Below are 13,187 nucleotides of genomic sequence, written 5' to 3' on the forward strand. Positions count from 1 at the left end.
GTCAAGGGGATGTAGGTTTTAAAGCATGATGGTTTTAACTAAGGCATATGTATGTGAAGTTGCTAAGGTTCACAATATGGTATGAGAAAAATTGCAAAAGGGATATACACTTTAGAGAAGTCCTTTATCAATGGGAAGAATAAGAGGAGCCCTTTTAGCTCCCTTCTTAGAGTCATGGTAAAGGCCCTTTATCAATGGGAAGAATAAGAGGAGCCCTTTTAGCTCCCTTCTTAGAGTCATGGTAAAGGCTTCATTATACTTTTATTATTGTGGTTTACCTTCATGGTCTTCTGCTTCTTCATCAATTTATTGGATTGGCTTTATGTTGAGCTTTATGATAAATGCTTTTGGGGCTTTCTTCCTATGAAAGTAGTCTTTCTCCTTGTGTGCCTAGTTTTATGATACAAGTCACATATAATTGGCTCAATATTGTGGATGTCCTTGTTCTTCTCCTTGAATTTGGATTTGGTATAGAGGGCTTCATGCTTAGGTGCCACACTGACGTCTTACTTTAATGTTAGTCCTTTCTTTGCTTCTAGAAGTCTCGAAGAGGCTTCAACTTCAACTAGCCTAAGAGAAGGTATGTGTTGACAAGAATAGTGACCACATGGTTGTGGTCCTCATGCAAGGATTTGAGCAAGACACCAATGATAATGTCTTCTTCTACTTTGAGTTCAATTCTTGCAAGTTGGATAAGCAAGAAATTCATGTGACTTAAATGAGATGCAAGAGACAACTAGGGTTTCATTTCTAATGTGAGAAAAACAATGAGCAATCCAAACTTGGAGCTTTTGGATTGAGCTCCAAACAACTTGAGGAGCTTGTCCCAAAGTATCCTTTGGAGTGTCACATCTATCTACACGATGGATATACGTATCATCCAACTCTAATTTGACTATGACTTGAGCTTTGTCTTTTGTTTTCATGGGCTAATCGTATGTGTGATGTAAATATTCACTTCGATCATTAATATACATCTTTTCGAATTTCTTTGAATCAGAACTTTTGATTAGATTGCAAAGGCAAATTTAAACGCTTGCATCGTATTAGACATAAAAGCTACGTAGCCCCATTAATTTTAAATTTGCTTGTTCATTTTCTGACGCCACGAAAGAGAAAGGTTAGATACACATCGCTTTCAAGCAATCTTTTTGGATTTTATAGACACGAATCTCAATGCCCAAGCTCGAGAGTGTAGATACAAGATAATTGGGATTCAGAATGTCGTATATTGCATGCCCATTCAGAGTATTAAGCAATATTGAACACGGTATGGCTTATAAGAAGGGATAAGGACATAGGCTACATATATAAGTCTGGCTAAATTCATGGTGAAGCCAACTCCCCTACTAGTTTATGATTAATGGTAGTGGCCGACTGATCAAATATTTAGTAGCAGAGATGGAAAGGCCTCTATCACCGGAGGCCATCATCCTCCATGGCATACTCTCTGCCTCTACAACCTGAAAACAGAACAAATTAGGGCATCTTAACTAGACTAAAACGAAGCTTATAGATGCATGAAGTAAGGGGACAGTAACAGGCTTTAACATCACAACGCATGAAAAAAGAGCTGTGATTTGGTTCTAATACGGTTTCGAGGACCCAGAAAGCTTCCATACCGCCCTTCATGCATTAATACATAGCTTAATATTTACACCTTTTCCGAGGATTAGAAAGCTTGTCAAGGCAAAGTCTACGATGGGGAATATACATGATAATGTACAAGTTTAGCTTAGGAAGCAGTCAGGACTCTCTAAAGCGTGAGTATATATAACACCAGCTGGCAATATGCATGCTATGCCATTTTTATACAGTACCCATGCAAGAAATGTCATGCCATTCATCAAGCCACCCCACATAGAAAGCCATGCTTGCCAATGTCTTTTTGCCATCCTACATGGGCTCTAGCCTCTATCACATGAAATGCATCCCATGCATGCATACCATCTTTCGCCAAAGCCATGGGGGATGCTCTACCATATGCCACGATATTGTGAGTAGTTCAGGTTAAGGAATAGAGACTGCATACGCACGGGTGGCGACTCCGGTGTAGAGGACTGCATGGCTGGTCTCCACGATGAAGAAGAAGACGAAGAAGAAGAAAGAGAGGAACTCGCGTCTTTTTGAGAATTCACTGCTTCGACTGCCCAGCTTGAGGCATCAGAGCTCGCACTGGCAGCTAGGGTACTTGCTTTATCAGAGGCCTCACGAGACTTTCTACTAATGCTGTAGCATCTTTATCACTGCCTGCCAACATGGCTTCCAGCTGCTTTTTGGAGACCACCATCCTTAGACGCACACCAGCTGCTCCATTTGCGGAATTGCGGGGTAGAAGCTCTAGAGATGGCTTTCTCGCAACCACTGCCTCAATGGGTTGGCTGTGGGCAGGCTCATGAACAGGTGCACTCTCTCTCTTTCCTTCTTTAGCAAATGTTTCTTCTTCTTCTTCTTCTTCTCCTTCTCTGGCAGCTCCTTTGTCTTCAGTGGAGGAGCCTATTATTGCTGGGACGGGGGCAAAGGACACTCTGCGGTCCATCTTTGATGGTGCAGAAGGTTTGATGGGACGTTGTTCCGTTGGCATTGAGGAGGAGCTCTTTGTATGTAGTACTGGCCTTGTGGCTGATGGAGCTGCATCTCTGTGCTGAGGCTGCAAGGGGATGAGCAAGTAAAGCTGGCGAGGCTGCAGAGACTGTGAGTCTGGCAGAGGCCTAGCAGTGCTGCAGGTGAGCTTGCTGGCAGCGTCACTGCTATAATTCGTGCATGCGCGAGTACTGCTGGACGGAAAGACGAGGGCATGTCCTGGATGATCGACCAGCACTTCTTTGACAGTCAAGGGAGCTTGGACCTTGAGGCAGCGGCCATCAGCTAATATAATCTTGATCTTTCTGCGAGAGGGAAGTGAGGGTGGAAGGGAGGGGAAGGCGAAGCAGCCCATGAGTGCAAGCTATGAGGGGAGGCCAGCTAAAACACAGACATACACACAGTACACAGTGAGTCGGTTCCCTTCTCTCTCGTGGTATCTATAATGGCAAGACAACAACTATAACGCATTATAAGGTCAGGCTCCACTCAGACACAGAGAGAGAGAGAGAGAGAGAGAGAGAGAGACGACATTGCCTATACAGTTTCTTCTGCGAGAAGTTGTCAAACTGGCTGCTGAGGGGCAGCTGAAAGGGCCATTTCAAGGGTCCCCCATCGCGCCGCTCTTGGCACGACACGTGGCCGCCGGCATACATCCAGTGGGGCGGCCCGCCCCCGTGGTCCGGTGTTATTTTTCCGCTTTTTTTCCGCCTTATTGGAATTTGAGACGGAGGATGACGTGGCAGGAGCGTGTACGGCCCGCACAAGTTACAGGCCTTCGTGGTGTGACACATTGACCGGCAATCCATGGGCGGGGGGGGCCTCGTGTCTATGGCAAGGGGGGGTCTTTAAGGAGGGGAGAGTGGTGATCGACGGCCCCCTTTTTGCCCCCATCACATCTGATCATCCCGTTGACTGCGAAATTTGATCATGAGAATGTCTTGTTGCCCAAGTGCCCGGCTCCGCGCGTGCCCTGCTTCGAATCTGCCCGGCCCCGAAAATGTCCGGCCTCGCGCGTGGCCTCCTCCGAATGTGCTCGGCTTTGGAAGTGCCCGGCCCAAAATGTGCCCGGTTCCGAATGTGCCCAGCCCCGAGCGTGCCCGGTCTCGAAAGTGCCCGAATCCTGGGGTGCCCGGCCCCGGGCATGCCCGGTCTTGGAAGTGCCCGGATCTTGGGGTGCTCGGCCCTGCTTTTTTATTTTTTTTAAAAAGGGAACAGAGTTTAAATTCGAATGAAAAAACCGGGCTTGCACCACCTTTGAAGCAACCCAGTACGCGCACGATATGCATGGAGAATTCGTGCCAAGCTTGATCTGCAGAGATAGAGAATGCAGTTAACTGAATTCGTACTTGATCCAGCTCGATGCACTGAATGAATGGATAAGGTACATTTGAATGCTCGCACCACCTTCGAAGCACCCAACATGCATGGAGAATTCGTGCCTTGATCTGGATGCACTGAATGAATGGATAAGGTACATTTGAACGCTCGCACCACCTTCGAAGCACCCAACATGCATGGAGAATTCGTGCCTTGATCCGAATGCACTGATGAATGGACAAGGTACATTTGAATGCAAAATGCAACTGAATTCGTGCTTGGTCTGGATGCATTGAAGGGATAAGGTACATTTGAATGCTTGCACCACCTTTGAAGCACCCAATATCCGAAATGCATGGAGAATTCGTGCTTGATCTAGATGGAGAATGCAACTGAAATCGTGCTTGGTCTGGATGCATTGAAGGGATAAGGTACATTTGAATGCTTGCACCACCTTCAAAGCACCCAAGATGCATGGAGAATTCGTGCCTTGATCTGGATGCACTGAATGGATAAGGTACATTTGAATGCGTGCACCACCTTCGAAGCACCCAATATGCGACATGCACTGAGAATTCATGCCTTGATCTGGATTCGTGTGTAATCTGGATGGAGAATGCAACTGAAATCGTGCTTGTTCTGGATGCACTGAAGGGATAAGTACATTTGAATGCAAAATGCAACTGAATTCGTGCTTGATCTGGATGCACTGACTGGATAAGGTACTTTTGAATGTTTGCATGGCAATGGATTCGTGCAACGGAATTCGTGTTTGATCTGAATGCATAGAATGGATAAGGTCTGATTGGCAATGCATAGAATCAAGTGTTCTGCAAAGAAGGCAACCCCCCTGCTAAGGAAACACATTGTAATCCTTGCAAATGGTAGGCTCCATGGCATATGCTTCTGGAGAGGATCAAATTCCAGTAGACATCATTGACAACAGTGGAGAAGATTGCATGTCTTTAGATGTATACTCCTCAGATGCTGATTCTGTTTCTATTTCTGAAAGCAGCGAGGAATCCAATGCAGGGAACAACTCCTTCACAAACGACCATGATGCTTCAAGTGATAACCGCAAATGGCCACACACAAATGTGCCTAACGCGCAAGATTTCCTGTCATCCAAATATTTAGCCTTTACAAGGCCGCTGTATGAGACAATGACTCAGGATATTACTGGCACAAATCATGCAACCATCGAGAGCTTGAGGCATGCATGTCCGTACAAGAGCATTGATATATGAAGATGGCGAAAAATAAAAGAGAATGTATGCATTGCTGCGAACGGCTGTTTGTGCTTGAAGTCAAAAGACAAGCTTTACATTGCATGGGTCGAAGAATGGTCTGATATCGTTTGGGATGCTCACTTCGATAGAGATCACGGATGTCATAGGAGCTTGGCTGAAACTCTCAGCTTTCTGAAAAGGCATTAGTGTACAGATATCTTGCATCATGGGATTCCAACAAGCTATGTGACTGCCCTGGTGCTTGCTTGTGCTTGTCAAAAAGTGCGCCGTGTATTTGTTGAAGAGTTTAAACATACTTTGCTAGCCCAAGAGAATGCGACTAAGACATTTCAGTGTTGGATAGACGAGGTGCAAGAAGTGTTGGTGGAAATTCAGATCAAGCACAATAGTCGGCTAAGAAAGGGCAGGCCATGGAAGAGAAGCTGCCCAGATGTCAGGTATGAACGGTACGATTGCCATCGTAGCGGTAAGCCCAACAGAAGAGGCACAACTGTGCGAAGACCTAAACAATCCAAGCGACGTGGTTGTCCCTTTCGCGTGAATGTGGTTTACAAAACAACGCTTGACAGGGCTACAATATTTCTATACGCAGATCACAAAGGGCATCAGCCGGGTACTCATAGTGACAAATACAATCTGCCCGTGCACGAGAATGTAATGCGTTGTTGTGTGGATGATTTGTTTGACATGGGTTCAGTTAAACACGTAGCAAAAATGAGCTCAAAGAAAGAAACATGGCAGATGTCCAGAGTTCCTCTTTTGGATAGGGCAAGACATAGATTCTTTATGATACCAAAAGAGGTTGCTCAACTGGCATACAAGTTGTGGATGGGAAGTCAGGTGTTTGACAATGATTGGGTTTCAATGATGCACGAGGCATATAAATTGAAGGAGGCTAGCAAGGTGTTGTATGTGCAGCCATATGATCCAACTGCTGAAAATGTGGCAAAGCAACCATTTATTTTGATACTACAAGACGAGTGGATGTTGGAAATGTGCAAGCGTCTGTCTCCTAACAATGCATGGGCTCTAGATAGCACTTTCAAAACCAATATGTTCAGTCTTCCGTTGTACGCAACCGTTGCACCAAACCATATTGGGCATGGGATTCCTCTATGGCTCATGCTGTGTTCGGCTGATCCAGGGACTGCATAGGAGATTGCTGCACTAACAGTAACCATCAAAGCTGTATTTGCAAGAATGGATCACATGAGACCAGCGGCTATTGTTATCGACAAGTCTCCTACAGAGTACTCTGCCCTTCTTAATGTCATTGCTGAAGATCCACACTGCTGGCAGTCCCATGATGCTGAAAGACAACTGGTAGCATGCAGAATTTTACTATGCTGGTTTCATGTCAAGAAAGCTTGGGTAGAAAACTTGTTGCCAAAGGTTGGAAGCGTTGATAGAAACTGCCTGTACCAGAGAATGAGTCAATTAATGCATTGCACAAGTGAGAAAGACTTTGACACATTGTTTGATGCAACCATGCGCGAGTACTCACAGTTTCAAGATGTCACAAGCTACATTTCTCATGGTTGGTGTGGTAGAAGCTCCCAATGGCGATATATGTGGCCCAAATTTGGGCGATTGTTTTACCATGGAAACATTGACACGACAAACTTGGTAAAGCGATTGTGGCAGTACATTAAGTGCACCTTGCTAGATGGAAGGATCAATCGATCCATAACTGAGCTTGTGCATGCATTGGTTGGTGATAGTCAGAGGGGCATAAGGATGGGTGGAACCACTCTTGAATGGTTCAAGATGAAGTAGGGGATCGCAGAGTCGGGCAGATATGCACACAGAGGGGCATCCAAAGACCATTCAAAGCGCTTGCAAGGGGGATACCGTATATGCAAGCGCTTCGAACTTGACCCATCTACTGTCCTAGTGGTTAGTGAGGAGTCCATGCTGTTCAAGGTTTTAAGCGAGTCAAACTCGGACATTTGGTACAATGTTTCCGTGCAAGCAAGTTACTGTGACTGCCTTGACCAGACCACAGAATGCAAGCACTTACTTGGGTTAAGACAAATTTTACATACCAAATTCTCACATCTTCGGGATGCTCTTCCTGTGGTTGACCATGTTATGTCCATGCGAGGAGCATTGCCAGCAGTTGTGGTGCATGAAGATGTTGATGCTGACATGGATATCATGGAACCGCAGAAAGATGCATGTCTACAGGCTGAAATCAGCGAGCTATGTCGGAGTTTGGAAAGACTTGAGGACTTAGCAATCTCTTTGTCTGGTACTGATGTCAGGGGCTGTATTGAAAACATGAAAGCATTGCAGAGGCATATAGCCGGATTGCTTGCCCCTGGAACCATTGAGATGCCATCCGAGGGAAGTATTCAGCAGATCCAAGAAAATGTGATGGAGACAAGACTCGGGCATGGTGCAAAGAAGAGTGATGTTGATCCGAAAATTGGAATCTCACCTAAGCGCCCAAGGAATCAGACAGGCCGACTGCCAAAAAAACATCAACGAGGCCGTAAACGAATCAGGTTTCCTCAGCAAGATCGTATTCAGTGTCCACATTGTTGTAGCAAAGCATTAATCACTGACTGCTGGTCCACATTTGCTTGCAAAACATGTGATGCAATGCTGCCTTTGGGTGCTAGAGATTGCAATGCAGAGATTGCTCGTAGCGCATTGACTGGTCTTACAATCACTGCATTCCATGGCGATGCAATGTTATGGAATGGAACAATTGCAGACATTGTGTATCCAACCGAAGGGGGGGAAAGGAGCTTTCTTGTTCAAATGTGAGGTGCCAGCTTAGTGGAGGCAATTAGGGCCTCCAGATATAGGTTGGTCCCCCGCTATGGCCTCTAAGTAGAGAGCACGGCTCCTTGGGCCATGCACTGCTTGCTGTGTCCCAACTTTTGTCTGAGGACGAACATGTCAGTTTGTTTCTTTGTGGCAGACTATATGGACTCTGTGGGCACAGATCTCTAAGGCGGCAGGGATGTCCATTGAGTCCACAGCTTTTTGTCATATCCTTTGTTGATGTTTTTACGGCATGCATCTCAGCTGGCTACAAGTGCCAAGTCTAGTATGCCTTTCTGGCCTATGGTTGTTGTCTGATTCTGAAAACTCTGCAATCGTTTGCATTTGGTGGGGAACTTTGCTGAGAGATGATAATGATGATGATACGTGGGTCTTCTGATTGTCACACCCCCAAGCTGCTGAATAGTTGATTGCTCTTCACCAGCTGTTTGCTTGTGGGTTTGATAGCAGTTCAAAATGTGCATTTGTCTATATGTGGGTGCTCACTATTGCAAAGTTGATACTGGGGCTATTTGTGGCCAAGTCTTCTCTCAGCTGCATGGCTACCTCTGGTATACAGCAGTTGATTATTCTGATATCTAATGAAAAGTAGAAAGGCAACTATGCAGACCCCAAGGCTATTGTATGCATATTTTTGAGGCAAAACAAGACTGAGAAACGAGATAATCAACTGCATATTGTATGCATATTCTCTTTAGCATTGCGTGATAATCATGTCAGCGTGACACAGTCTACAGCAGTTGATTATTCTGATATCTAATGAAAAGCAGAAAGGCAACTATGCAGACCCCGAGGCTGTTGTATGCATATTTTTTAGGGAAAACAAGACTGAGAAACGAGATAATCAACTGCATATTGTATGCATATTCTCTTTGGCATTGCGTGATAATCATGTCAGTGTGACACAGTCTACAGCAGTTGATTATTCTGATATCTAATGAAAAGCAGAAAGGCAACTATGCAGACCCCAAGGCTACTGTATGCATATTTTTTAGGGAAAACAAGATTGAGAAACGAGATAAAATGTACTGAGTGTGGGGGAGGGAGACAGTTAGAGGTAGGAAGGGGCTCTTTGACATAGAAACTTTGTAGATGAATCTTTGGGTGTGTGGATGGCCATTGGCCTATTCATATATTGAACTTGCAAAGGATTGTGATGACTTTGTCTGGTTTCTCTGATCAAAGACGTGGCTTTGTCTGATCAGATTGCGAGGCAGCATCGTCGGGTTTCTGTGAGGGTGGTGCTGACGGTTCTCAGCATAAGAGATGGCAGCATAGCTCATTTGATTGTTAGTCTTGTTCTCGTAGAACTCTCTTGGATCTAGATTGATGTGGTCTTCTTCTAATGGAGCTTATTGAGAAGGTGATAAGCAGCCTTCCAATGGACATGGAATGCTACACTCACACGCTGGAGTCTGTGTGCAATGCTTGCAGTACTCTCCAAGCAGGACCATGGTGCTTGGCAGACATCGCAGAAATGGAGGGAATGGCTGTCTTTGATGCTGCAAAGGAAAACATGAAACCATTCACCTCAAATGGAGGCCTTGTTGGTCTCAGAGATCTTCACTAGTCTGTGCATATTCTTGGTGATAGGATTTGGTGCTTCCAAGGTTTGTTGGAAAATATTTACAAAAGCGTTCCTTAGTCCAATTTCCATCTTGTGGAGAGAGATGCCTAGGCTCTCCTGATTTCATTACCTTGCATGGCATTGATTGCCCACACGTCCTCGTTGATTGCCCACATGTCCTTATTGGTTTCTTTGCCTTGGGTGACATTGATGTCCCACATGTCCTTACAGAGGATGCTATTCTATCATTCAGTACCATGGTTAGAGCACACAGCTTTGCAGAAAATGATGGGTCAGCTGTGTTTCCTAGTATCACTATAGTACATTGGCCATCTCAGTTCCAGTCTTTTGGATTATTGTTACAAGAGTTTATGCAATGCAAGTTTCTCAATGCTCGGCAATGGAATTTGATACTGAGAATTTGCATATTTGAGGGAAATTGTACAGTGTCTAGCTTTCAGCTTACTTGGTAAAAGGTTTCCGATCTCCGTCTCTTCCTGGCACCCATGCTTAAATGAATGTAGTGCAACCCATTCTTTGTTGTTTTGGTTTCTATTTAGAGCGGCTCTCTTCGTTGTGGTCTGTAATTGCTCTCTAGAGGGGTGGACGTGGCTGGGATTGGCTCTGATCCCATACTGAAAAGGTCTGTAATTGCTCTCCGGCTCCCATCCGCAAAGTTGGCACATCCTCTCGTTTGCTGCAATAGCAATCACATCATCTTTTGATACACTTGAGCCAACAGTAGCAAGTTGATCAGCTATGGTCTTAATCTCCGTGGTATACACCTGGATGCTCTTGCCATTTTTAGACATATTATTGAACTGTTGTTTCAACTGGATCTTCCGTGCATGTGTCATGGTTCCATAATTTCTCATCAATATATCCCAAGCATCCTTCAGAGACTCACAGCCAGTGATTTGAATAGCCATAGCATCAGATATACATAGTGAAAACCAATGCAGTACCTTACATGCTCTTTCAGTCCATAACCTGTGAGCTTTCTTCTGTTCATTTGTTGCATTTGCTTCAGGCAATTCAGGAGCTGCTTCATCTCCTGTGCATAAGTCCCAATATCCTCTGCCAACCAGAAAATTTTTCATTCTGAATTTCCATAATGCAAAGTTTTTGTTGTCTAGCTTTTCTCCAACTATTTGCGTGATATTATCAGTCCCATGTGCATTAGCCATGATGCAACAGACTGTATGTCAAATGCCTGACTCCCTGCAAGTCAATAAGTCGACTAAGTTCAGTCCACTACAGTTGATGACAATTTTCTGCAATTAAATGCAGTAAAAAACCAGTAAATTTCAGCCCAAAATAGTCCACAATCAAGTTGTCCAGCTCGTAGAAATAACTGTCAATACATATGCCGTGTACTTGCTTCAGATTGAACTCCTACAAATCCACTGCCAGGGTCCAAAAACATGCAGTCTAAACCTGTAAAATGTGATTAACAGCAACACTTTCAATGCCAAAAACAACATGCACACATGTCATATATGTCCCAAGTCTTCTCAGATGATTGCAAGTACATATGTCACTCCAGACATGAGCATAGAAGCACAAAACAGTGCATAATCAGCAAGTACAAGTGTCAACAGTTTTGTTTGCAGGTTACAGTCAACCAAACACAGACATAACCAGCTTCAAACCACTTCAAAGTGTCTTCAAACCAAACCATACATTTGCTCCAGTATGAAAAGGTCAATGCATGACTATATAGTGACCATAGACTGTCTATCTCTAATGAGCAAAGTCATACATTGCTTCTGCAATTTGTATTCAGCCAAAAGAAGAGATTGCATTTGCTTCAGCTCCAAAAATTTCAGCATTCAGTGGCACTTAATGCTTTTCTCAACCCATGAACATTCTGACATACATATGTCAGTACATACATCTCATCGATGTCACCAAATGTCACACTATGCTTCAGTAAAGAATAAATGCTTGCTGTCCATGTTAAATGACAGTTTTCAGCCTGTTTGAAATGCTCCACATCTGAGTATTTCAGTTACCAAAATCAGCTTGCAGTGGATCACAACAGGTACATATGACCTCCAGCATATACCTATGCTCCAAGAGTACTTCTGGGCTTGTCAGAGAGCTTCCAAAGCTCTTCAATGTGTTGCATATACCATGTATGTTGTGTATACAACAGTGCTGTCCTTTTTTCAGATCTGCCCACTCTGATCTATCCTCTGCTCCAGCAACTGATCTATCATTTTTTTCAGATGTGTTGCATTTAATGAAGTGCAGCCCAACAAGTGATAGTAGCAAACAGGCGGAGTTCACACAGATCTGTCCTCTGCTCCAGCAGCTCGATTTGCTGAGGTTGATGCTGATGGAGCACACACTAGTGCTTAATACCTCCTTCACAAGGCTCTAAACAAGCCACAACCTGCAGCTTGACCCATAGAGTAGGCAATCACTCAATGCATACCTTCAGTTTACAATGGCATTCAGCTTGTTTGAAAAAATGACACAAGTCTTCAACTGCAGATCATCTTCACTCCCTCCTGCTCCAAGAGGTCCACCAAGTAAGGCTCTGATACAATGTTCAAAGTTGAGAGAGAGAGAGGCAAGGAACCTCCATTGTCATGAGCCTTCAGGCTCTCAAAGTCATTCCTTCATATTCCACACTCTTACTGAAAAAACACACACAATACAGAGATAAAGTGACCTAGTGTAAGTGTAGACTAGACAGACTAACTCTAGTCAGGTCACTAACTGACTACTAACACGACTTATTTAATGTAGTGCACACTCTAACTGTCATAGATGTCGGTCATAGATAAACCAAATTGCCCATTAGGACCTTGCTGTCCAAAATGTCCATGCTGCCCATTACCATATACATGTTGCCCATTGCCATATGCATGCTGTCCATGCACTCCGTTTAATCCATGCTGCCCAAGGTTTGCATTGGGGCCATTCCCTTGAGTGTGCAAGTAGCTTCCGTTACGGGGGAGTTGGGGTGTCAATGACGGGCTGGAAGGATTCGTAACGGGGGAGGGAAGGAGGGGCTCATCATGCCAATGGGAGGGCTCACCCGTCTCATAAGTGCTATGGGAAATGCCATGGGTACCACCAAGACCTTGTGGGCTGCGCTCGGTCTCCAAGGGGGGAGGGCAGTTAGCCTCACGGGGAGGGACATACTCCTTGGGTCGATCCAAGGGGGGGGCAATGGTGGGAATGAGGGCGCCCATGCGCTCTATGAGTAAGTCCATCTTGGCCATCATCTCGGAATGATGCTGATCTTGGCGGGTTTCCATCTCCCTGTGGCGTTGCTCCATCTCTCTATGTCGATCAGCATGACGTGTCTCATGTTGGCATAGGGTTTAGTTGAGCAAAGATAAGCGATCTATCTCGGGGGTACCTTCTTCAAACAAGTCTTCACGATCCTCCTGGGCTGAGCTAGGATCGTTTATTGAGGCACGGGAGTCCCTTATTTCACGCTGAAATTCCTCCTGGGCCTTTGCTTTATCCTTGTGGCCTGCCATCCCAAGTGTAGTCTACCAGACCCCCTGTTACAGAAATGATGATAACTTGAGCTAGGGAACTCCGATTGCCAAACTTTCCACGAGGTTATGTAAAAATATCTCCGACAGTAAATGATCAGGGCTTTGCTATAATCACTTTTTGTGGGATGACTGTATAGGACTGTTGTCTGTCCC

At 44.8% G+C, this 13,187-nt stretch overlaps 1 protein-coding gene across 2 annotated transcripts; it reads right to left on the bottom strand.

The window, feature by feature from the left end:
- Positions 1 to 1,216: 1,216 nt before the first annotated feature.
- LOC148025869 (uncharacterized) lies at positions 1,217 to 3,105 on the bottom strand. 2 transcript variants are annotated; one of them, XM_087692150.1, is made up of 2 exons: positions 2,037 to 3,105; positions 1,217 to 1,463 (listed from the first exon to the last, which is right to left on the bottom strand). In XM_087692150.1, the coding sequence occupies exon 1, from the start codon at positions 2,936 to 2,938 to the stop codon at positions 2,183 to 2,185; it is 756 nt and encodes a 251-aa protein (XP_087548276.1). In that variant the 5' UTR covers positions 2,939 to 3,105; the 3' UTR covers positions 1,217 to 1,463; positions 2,037 to 2,182. The 2 variants fall into 2 exon arrangements, with proteins under 2 accessions (XP_087548276.1, XP_087548277.1); XM_087692151.1 differs by having other exon boundaries at positions 2,033 to 3,105.
- Between the last annotated feature and the right edge of the window lie 10,082 nt (positions 3,106 to 13,187).

Source organism: Lygodium microphyllum, chromosome 14 (genome assembly GCF_053477565.2).
Source record: "Lygodium microphyllum isolate KBCC chromosome 14, Lygodium_microphyllum_v1.1.10, whole genome shotgun sequence".
Taxonomy (NCBI): Eukaryota; Viridiplantae; Streptophyta; class Polypodiopsida; order Schizaeales; family Lygodiaceae; genus Lygodium; species Lygodium microphyllum.

Coding starts and splice junctions, on each gene's coding strand:
- LOC148025869 (XM_087692150.1), bottom strand. CDS start 2,938: ATGGGCTGCTTCGCCTTCCCCTCCCTTCCACCCTCACTTCCCTCTCGC.